At 31.7% G+C, this 9,957-nt stretch overlaps 1 protein-coding gene across 2 annotated transcripts; it reads right to left on the bottom strand.

The window, feature by feature from the left end:
- Nucleotides 1–5,923: 5,923 nt before the first annotated feature.
- Nucleotides 5,924–9,592, bottom strand: LOC139867287 (aspartic proteinase 36-like). 2 transcript variants are annotated; one of them, XM_071855638.1, is made up of 11 exons: nt 9,476–9,592; nt 9,054–9,207; nt 8,592–8,710; nt 8,220–8,467; nt 7,572–7,796; nt 7,322–7,484; nt 7,164–7,237; nt 6,964–7,054; nt 6,636–6,714; nt 6,463–6,534; nt 5,924–6,147 (listed from the first exon to the last, which is right to left on the bottom strand). In XM_071855638.1, exons 2-11 carry the CDS (start codon nt 9,130–9,132, stop codon nt 6,002–6,004), a joined length of 1,296 nt encoding a protein of 431 aa, XP_071711739.1. In that variant the 5' UTR covers nt 9,133–9,207; nt 9,476–9,592; the 3' UTR covers nt 5,924–6,001. The 2 variants fall into 2 exon arrangements, with proteins under 2 accessions (XP_071711739.1, XP_071711738.1); XM_071855637.1 differs by lacking the exon at nt 9,476–9,592 and having other exon boundaries at nt 8,581–8,710; nt 9,054–9,274.
- Nucleotides 9,593–9,957: the final 365 nt, after the last annotated feature.

Raw genomic sequence — 9,957 nt, forward strand, 5'->3', positions numbered from 1 at the left:
TACAAGCACACTACAATACCTATATTACACAACATGATTACAACCCTCTAATCTGAATCACTGGTTTCTTCTTCTTCAGACCTGGTTCGTTTTCCTAATTTTTGAGGGATATTTGGTGTTCCTCTAATACGAGCCGTTGTTTTCCACAATGGTTTAGAAAAACCTGGTGGTTTAGAGGTTTCCGGGTTATTGTTACAATTTAGGAAATACGGATGTTGCCGATACCTATAAAGTTCATCGGAGTTGGAATCAGGTTTCTCTATTTTTATACCTTTTCCCTTATTATTCTCTTTTGCTTTATTAAATTGGGCCGAGGTAATTTCTATAACATCATCGGAATCCTCATAGGGATCCGATTCATCGGAAAATTGGTAATCTTCCCAATATTTTGCTTCCTCGGTGGAAACACCATTGACCATTATTAACTTTGGTCCGTTGGTTGAGGATTTTCTTTTATTTATCTGTTTTTCTGTGGTTCCTAATATTTCCCCCTCCGGAACCTCTTCTTCTTCCTGTTCCTCATCTTCCGGTTCCTCTTCTTCCGGTTCCTCTTCTTCCGGTTCCTCAGGAACTTGTGAATCTTTCCAATATATATTCGACTCTTCATTATTATTAGGTGAGTCGATGGGATTTGTACTAGTGGTAGACATCTATCACACGATATCAAACATGTTAAGAGATTAATATATCACATAATATTTACATGTAAAAATATATAGTTTCAACTAAAAATGTTGAGCAATTATTTTTAAAGAAAACACGGTCGAAGTCCAGGCTCACTAATGCATCCTAACAAACTCGGTTAGACACACACTAATGCAAATTTCTGGTTCTCTAAGACCAATGCGCTGATACCAACTGAAATGTCCCGTTCATATTGATTATAAACGTTCCATATTAATTGATTTCGTTGCGAGGTTTTGACCTCTATGTGAGACGTTTTTCAAAGACTGCATTCGATTTTAAAAACAAACTATAACGTAGATTATCAAGTAATGATAATCTAAAAGATAACATTTTACACACGACCATTACATAATGGTTTACAATACTATTACACATCGATATAAATCTCCGAATGCAGTTTTTAAACAAATATCATACAAGCATGGACTCTAAATCTTGTCCTTAATTTAGTATACGACAGTGGAAGCTTCTTAATAATCACCTGAGAATAAACATGCTTTAAACGTCAACAAAAATTTTGGTGAGTTATAGGTTTAACTTATATATATCAAATCGTAATAATAGACCACAAGATTTCATATTTCAATACACATATCATGCATAGAGATAAAAATTATTCATATGGTGAACACCTGGTAATCGACATTAACAAGATGCATATAAGAATATCCCCATCATTCTGGGACACCCTTCGGACATGATAATAACGAATTCGAAGTACTAAACCATCCGGTACTTTGGACGGGGTTTGTTAGGCCCAATAGATCTATCTTTAGGATTCGCGTCAATTAGTAGATCGGTTTACTAATTCTTAGGCTACCAAGCAAAAAGGGGCATATTCGGCTTCGATCATTCAACTATAGAAAGTAGTTTCATGTACTTGTGTCTATTTTGTAAAACATTTATAAAACTGCATGTATTCTCATCCCAAAAATATTAGATTTTAAAAGTGGGACTATAACTCACTTTTACAGATTTTTCCCTTCGTCGGAAATAAGACTTGGCCACGGGTCGATTCACGAACCTATACAAATATGTACATATATATCAAAGTATGGTCAAAATATATTTACAACATTTTTTTATTACGTTTTAATGATTTGAGTTTGTTAAGTCAGCAGTCCTCGTTATTAACCTACAGCTAGTTGTCCACAGTTAGATGTACAGAAATAAATCAATATAAATTATCTTGGATAAATCCACAACCCATTGTATACAAGCCTCAGGCTAGATCACAACTCAAACTATATATATTATTTTGGAATCAACCTCAACCATGTATAGCTAACTCCAGCATTACTGCATATAGAGTGTCTATGGTTGTTCCAAAATATATTATATAGATGAGTCGATATGATATGTCAAAACATTGTATACGTGTCTATGCTATCCCAAGATTACATAATATATATTATAATACATGTATAATACAATATAAGTTGGTTAAGTTATGATTTGTATAAGTTTGTTACAAGTTTCACGTAGCTACAACAAGCAAAAATTATCCAATCTTGTTTTACCCATAACTTCTTCATTTTAAATCCGTTTTGAGTGATTAAAGTTGCTATGTTTTCATATTGAACTTAAGTTTATGAATATAAATATAAAATGTATAAGTTTATAGTCGGAAATACAGATTACATGTCATTTACTAAAGAGGTAGTCATTTCTGTCGAAAGAACGACATCTTGATGACCTTTTTGAAAAACATACTTTCACTTTGAGTTTAACCATGATTTTTGGATATAGTTTCATGTTCATAAGAAAAATCTTTTTCCCAGAAGAACAACTTTTAAATCAAAGTTTATCATAGTTTTTAATTAACTATCCCAAAACAGCCCGCGGTGTTACTACGACGGCGTATGTCCGATTTTACGGTGTTCTTCGTGTTTCCAGGTTTTAAATCATTAAGTTAGCATATCATATACATATAGAACATGTGTTTAGTTGATTTTAAAAGTCAAGTTAGAAGGATTAACTTTGTTTGTGAACAAGTTTAGAATTAACTAAACTATGTTCTAGTGATTATATGTTCAAATCTTCAAATAAGATAGTTATATATTTATGAATCGAATGATGTTATGAACATAATTACTACCTCAAGTAAAGTAGGTAAAACTACTGGAAATGATGAAAAAATAACTTGAGCTTCAAAGGATCTTTGATGGCTTGGAAGTTCTTGAAGTAGAATCATGACACGAAAAAACAAGTTCAAATAAGATTACTACTCGAATTAAAATAGTTATGGTTATAGAAATTGAATCAAAGCTTGAATATGAATATTACCTTGGTTTAGAAAGATAACCTACTATAAATAACAAAGGTTTCTTGAGGTTGGATGATCACTTGAAATGGATGTGCAAGATTGAAAGTAAACTAGCAAACTTGAAAGGATTTTTGAAGTGTTCTTGAAGTGTTCTTCCTATGATGATTTTAGCTTGATACTTGAAGTAATTTTCGATGAAGATGATGATTAGTTACTGAAAAATTCATTCATAAGTGTGTGTGTGTGTGTGTATGTGTGTGTGTTGAGAGAGAATTAGAAAGAGAATTGGAAATGAAATGAAGTGAATGGTGAGTGGTGAGTGGTGAGTGGGGTTAAAAGGAGTTCTTGTTTTTGTTTCCTTGCTCATAAGTCATGCTAGTTGCCAAATGATGGCTCCCACATGGTTAGGTGACTCACAAGGGCTGCTAAGAGCTGATCATTGGAGTGTATATACCAATAGTAAATATATCTAGAAGCTGTGTATTGTACGAGTACGAATATGGGTGCATACGAGTAAAATTGTTGATGAAAACGAATGAGAATGTAGTTGTGAGCATTTTTGCTAAGTAGAAGTACTTTGATATATGTCTTGAAGTCTTTCAAAAGTGTATAAATACATTTTAAAATACTACATGTATATACATTTTAACTGAGTCGTTAAGTCACCGTTAGTCGTTACATGTAAGTGTTGTTTTGAAACCTTTAAGTTAACGATCTCCTTTAATGTTGTTAATCCATTGTTTATTATATCTAATGAGATGTTAGATTATCATATTATCATGATAACATGGTGTATGAATATATCTTAATACAATTAAAACGTTGTTACAACGATATCGTTACATTTATAACTCGTTTCGAAACTCTTAATTTAATAGTCTTGTTTTACATATGTAGTTCATTATTAACACACTTAATGATATATTTAATTATCATTTTATCATGTTAAACATAGTGTATCAATATCTTAATATGATTCATATGTATTTAGTAAGACGTTGTTATAACGATAATCGTTATATATATCGTTTCGAGTTTCTGAATTCACTAGTCTCATTTTTATGTATATAACTCATTGTTAATATACTTAGTGAGATATTTACTTATCATAATCTCATGCTTTTCAGCTTTCGTCCCAATGCTTGTAATTACAGTGTCTGGCTCTATTTTTTGAGGCAACAGCAAGCGTCGATTTATTGGCGACTTCGCAGCCGCTTAGAGCCTAAATGGAATTCCAGGCAGCCCCTATGACCCATGGAAATCTGATTATACCATTTTCATGGCGTCGTGTTTTTATCCCTCGCGTCGGTTTTTTTTTTTGGCCGGAGGTCCCACGGAAGCAATCTCTCTATCCTGGAGTAGAGAGATGGATGACTTTTTCTTTCTGCGGGTGGAGAATTTTTTTTCTCGACTTGTGGTTAGAGGGACGACTTCTCTTCTACTCTAGGGTAGAGGAAGGATTGTCTACATCTCACCTCCCCCATACCTCGCATATGCGGGATTGGGTATTGTTGTTGTTGTTGTTGTTGTTGTTGTTGTTGTTGTTGTATATATATATATATATATATATATATATATATATATATATATATATATATATATATATATATATATATATATATATATATATATATATATATATATATATATATGTAGTGGTAGGATCAAGAGGGAAGTAACCATTCGGGGGGAAGCGGGGGGAAGCAAAAACTTTTTTTTTTTCGTTTTTTGAAAAAACTTTATTCACGAACATTATAGATGAGATGAAAATATGAACATTTAGTAGAGACACTTTGTGATAAATGTTTTTATTTTGGCGGGAAAACGCTCGAAGAAGTAGTATATAACAATTATCGTGTTTTTCGAGCATATTTTGAGGCTTTAGCTATTGGGATTTAGATATTAGGGTTTAGATATTAAGATTTATAGGGTTTAGATATTAGGGTTTAGAAATTTAGGGTTTAGGGTTTAGATTTAGGGTTTAGATTTAGGATTTAGATTGAGTTTTTAACACGAACGGTTTAGAGTTTAGGGTTTAGGGTTTAGGGTTTGGTGTTTTGGGTTTATTCCATAAATCCAAAACACCAAACCCTAAACCCTAAACCCTAAACTCTAAATCGGGCTAAATTTTACTTCACAAAACATGGAAAAAAAAAACCTTCATATTCTTCACGAACAATATTATCTTGAATGTTATTTTTGTCGATCGTTTTCCCGCCTAAATAATAACATTCATCACGAAGTGTCTCTTCTAAATGTTCATATTTTCGTTGTATGTGTGTGTGTGTGTATATATATATATATATATATATATATATATATATATATATATATATATATATATATATATATATATATCATCATCATGTAGTTGTTACAAGTTTTTAACGTTCGTGAATCGCCGGTCAACTTGGGTGGTCAAATGTCTACATAAACTTATTACAATTAATCAAATCTTAAAAAGTTTGATTGCTTAACATGTTGGAAACATTTAATCATACAAATATCAATTTTATTTAATATATATAAACATAGAAAAGTTCGGGTCACTACACAAGTCTCTTCTATTTTTCGTACACGAATGATTTGGTTTTTAATCTACATTCAAGTTTAAGCAATTATATTAATTATTATATCGCGTGAATCTCATCTTTCAACCATTGTTTAAAAATACTTGGTCAAGAAACTGATCTACAAGGAAGGTTTGTATACATAACTGTATCTTGTCAAAATTACTTCATACAAGCTCAATCAAAATGGTAAATGAAAAAAAAAAAAAAAAAAGAAAGATATATTTTGCTATAAAAAACATATATAGTTGTATCTCTCTTTAGAACACTTTTTTCTGTCGCTTGAATCATGTTATGTTCGTGAATACCTTTTGAAATAAGATAGTAGAATATTTTGAATAGACTCAAAATTAGTATGAAAAAGTTGGCAATATAACAGAACAAGAAGAGATTTTTGGATACTATATCTAGCAGATCTTATTTATTTAACTTTTCCATATACCATGGTAAAATCAAGATCAAATCTTGCCATTGTTTTCTAATACATTACCATTTTAGTAACTATTATAAACCAAAACCACATGAAAAATGAGCCTCTTGTATGACCTGCTAACGACATATCATGACTACCAACTTTGTACACCATCCCAGACTCTTCATCTTTCACTTGGATGCTCGACGAGCCTGAAAATAAAAAGTAAATTTTAAAAAAAAAAAAAAAATGAGATTATTCAAAGACATGCAATTTGGTTCATTCGGGTTGTGTTTAATCTGTAAGCAGGTCAAATAATAACAAAGGGGGCGGTCCAAACATTTTAAGCGTTGATGGTTCATAGAGAAATTTGTAAAGTGAGCATAAAAGTGTCTGGACCAACCCAACTCAACTAGGCGGTTTCAACCTTGCCTAACTTGACCCGTGAAAACCTGAACATGTTATCCATATAGCCTAACCCGCCCATTATGCTACCTTTAACCAAAACAAGAGATAAGCAAACGTACAATCATATTCTGTCCACCCGATAGTTTGATCTTCCATGTTATACGTAACCAGCCTATCTTTTAGTACAATATCTGCAGATTATATAATTTACAAAAATGACCAACAAATTTTAAACATTTAATTAAAGCCTCAAACATATTTTTTAATAATTGAATAAAACTTTATGCCTAACCTCCCAACAATGTCACGTCTTTTACTTCCGCTGGTTGATCGAAACGAGTGCTCTGAAAACCAATGCACCACTTTTGATTCTGTAAGCAAATACAAATTACAAATGTTCAATAACGTCACAATGGCTAATATTTAAATAACAGAAAAATGATTAAACTTTAAACTTATACCTGATATGCCGTTTACCCGGGGTTTACCAACTAGAGGGGAGCCATTATGGCTCGTCGCTCGGGGGTTCCTCGTAAAAAAAAAAAAAAAAAAAAAAAAAAAAAAAAAAAAAAAAAAAAAAAATTAAATAACAGAAAAATGATTAAACTTTAAACTTATACCTGATATTTAAAGAGATATTGATGCGGATAAACTTTCAACTTAAGCGAATTGGCAAAGTGAAATGTGACAATCGGAAAACCATCATTAACACTGCATTATCAATAATACGTTGCACGTATTAATCAAAGTTTAACACTTTCTTTAACTATTTATAAGAATTAATTAATGTACAATATTAGGCAAGTAAAAGAACCCTCACTTTCCCCGGTACTTAAAACATGTGAAATTCCTATCAACTGTGTAAAGTTTTGCATCCGGATGTGCGTTCAAAATCTAGGTTCAAAGAGAAATAATACGATTTATGTTAATGATTATTATTTGTAAAAACGGATTTGGAAATATCAATATTTCACTTACCATATTCAACAGTTGGTTATAAAGCTCGTCAGGAAAATAAGCCAAAGTCGTACCACTATCGACTATTGCTCCTCGTTTGGATGCAGTGTTGAATAAATTCGTTGGTAGTCGTAAAAATTCATCACCCACCTCAATAGCCATAAGCTCAATATTATAATGTGACCTAAAATGTACATAAACCGTAACCAAGATTTATTATTTTAACATAAATGTTATAAAAGGTAGAAACTTTCAATAAAAGATAGCTTACTTGTCATTAGGCATAATTGGTGTTGTGTTAACTTTCGGATGAACCACTTCACCGATAGCAAAGATCCCGCCTTTAGAACCAGATAAGCAATGTGAAAAAGTCTTTTTTACTTTTTTAGCCATAGCAAGTTGTGAAATTATGGAAGAATTTGATTGCCCCAACCCTAATATTCCATCTAGGGCTTGTTGTGAAGAGCCTAGTCCCTTGCCTTGTCGGGTTCCACACCTGCCTCGGATCGCAATTTATGAATTTAAGAATTCATCCGCTTACTTATACATGGTTTGATCTGAGTTGTGTTTCATCATAAACGGTTCAAGTAAAAAATAAATAAATAAACAATAAACTTAAAAGAAAACAAATCAATGGGTTCGAACTCATTGAAAATCTCATTGTCATTTAAATCCTTATGTTGACATTAATCGCTTTATTTAAAGACTTGGTAAAAAAAGTTTGCGGGTCAACCTAACTCGTAGTAAAAATGACCCGTTTCAACTCGACCAAAGTTTACCAATTAAATAATGGCTAGACACTTGCCACCTATATAGCAGTATAGCAAAAAGACCAAAACTTTCAAACTATGCATCTATGTATGGATAACTAACATACAAATACAAACTTTATTTCACTTAAATGTATCAATTTACTTACCCAAATGTAATGCTCCCATTCATATTTGCGGTTTGAAGGTTCCCCGATACTCTATCAAGTTGCACATAATCTCTAACAAAATATCCTTTGGTCGAGCTATCATCACCATATCTAACATAATATGAACATTGTGTCCCCATAATACAATCATTATTTGCGGGGTTGACTACAGCTGCGCAAAAATCTTGATCACAAGTAATTATTTTGGAACTCGTGGACAGCATTGGATCATATACTGAAAGTGGGATCTACAGACACAAAACAAACATATGTAGATAAATCATAATTGTATTACTCAAAGTAAATTTATACCATAACGTCGTAAATGTATTGAGATTTGAGAGATTTAAAAAAATCATACTCCAAGATCACTTTTTTTTGGACATAGTTGACATCCACCACAATTAATCCATAGGAGATCACTTCCTGTATCAACTTGTACATGATAACTCTTTGGTGGAGTCCCGATTCGAATCTCAGTATAATATAGCCTATAAATATGCATTCAGTGTTAGTACTTCAATAAAAAATTTACTTCAAGTTTTTAAATTTATAAAAAAAAATGTGGAAAACAAACAAATTTAGGGTGTTTAAGGGATAAACAAAAAGGCAAGTAAACTAAGAAAAAAGAATTAATTTAGGGTTAAAAAACCAACATAAACAATGACACTGAAACAAACTAATTTGATCAATTAAAAACCACATTTCATCTTCTACCTTTAAGAATTACTCCTTTATTTCATATAATAATAATAATAATAATAATTAATAATTATAATTAATAATCAATAATGATAATACAGAATACAGAATGAAGTGTTACAAATAACTTACGCGGCGGAGATGGGACTGTTGTCACCGCCGATAGGGAGGTCAACGGCGGAGAGAATTCTCCGGTGACGGTAAGAATCATGAGCTTTATAAGCAGTCAAAGATATTTTATTCCCAACAGTAAACTTATGCTGCTGTACTTGAAACACCACATTACCTGATACCAACATCCCCATTTTAATGAAAACAAGAAACCCAATTATAAAAACACAAACTTGATTCATTTTTCTATGAAAAAAATTCAAGATTTCAAATGGGGTTCTTGAAAATAAATAAATGAAAGCAAATTCAAGATATAAAAGATCAACCCACCTCAATTGTGGCTAAATATAGAGCTAATAATTCAAAAGATGATAACTTTAATTGTTTTTTCAAGTGTATTACATATGACAAATAAACTTTATTCACGTTAGTTGTGAACTCACCTTATGATTCCGCCATGTTTGCTATATTTAGGTTGGATACTTTAACAAGGAACAAGTTTTTCATGTTTTGAACACTCTAACCTTGTGAACTGCTGGGGGTGTTTTTGGAACTTCAGGGATAGAGACTCGTGAAAGGAATTGGAATTTCTTCAAAAGATGTACACGACGAATATTTATATGCATATATTTTTATTCTTATTTCCATCCATCCCGCCGCAAGTGTCTACATTTTTATTTTAGAGTGTCCCATTACAAGTGTCCACTTTGTATTTCAAATAATAAGATGAGTTTATTCTGGAGAGAGAAGATTTCTAATTGGTGGAGAATGAAGTTAGTGAAATTTTCTAAAACTGTGTGCAAAAAGTAAGTGGACACTTGTAATGAGACGGATGGATTATTAAATATAATGTATGTATTAATTATTAACTTAACATTTATGGTCATGAGTTCGAACCTTAACCATCATATTAATTAATTTTCAT

The sequence above is a fragment of the Rutidosis leptorrhynchoides genome, chromosome 9 (assembly GCF_046630445.1).
Source record: "Rutidosis leptorrhynchoides isolate AG116_Rl617_1_P2 chromosome 9, CSIRO_AGI_Rlap_v1, whole genome shotgun sequence".
Classification (NCBI taxonomy): domain Eukaryota; kingdom Viridiplantae; phylum Streptophyta; class Magnoliopsida; order Asterales; family Asteraceae; genus Rutidosis; species Rutidosis leptorrhynchoides.

Bases quoted from the DNA above. Each gene is read 5' to 3' on its own strand.
- LOC139867287 (XM_071855637.1), bottom strand. From the start codon at position 9,274: ATGAATCAAGTTTGTGTTTTTATAATTGGGTTTCTTGTTTTCATTAAA. The intron at 7,055-7,163 runs GTGAGGGTTCTT...TTGATAATGCAG, and splicing joins TGTTTTAAGTACCGGGGAAA to TGTTAATGATGGTTTTCCGA. The intron at 6,535-6,635 runs GTTAGGCATAAA...TATAATCTGCAG, and splicing joins AGACGTGACATTGTTGGGAG to ATATTGTACTAAAAGATAGG.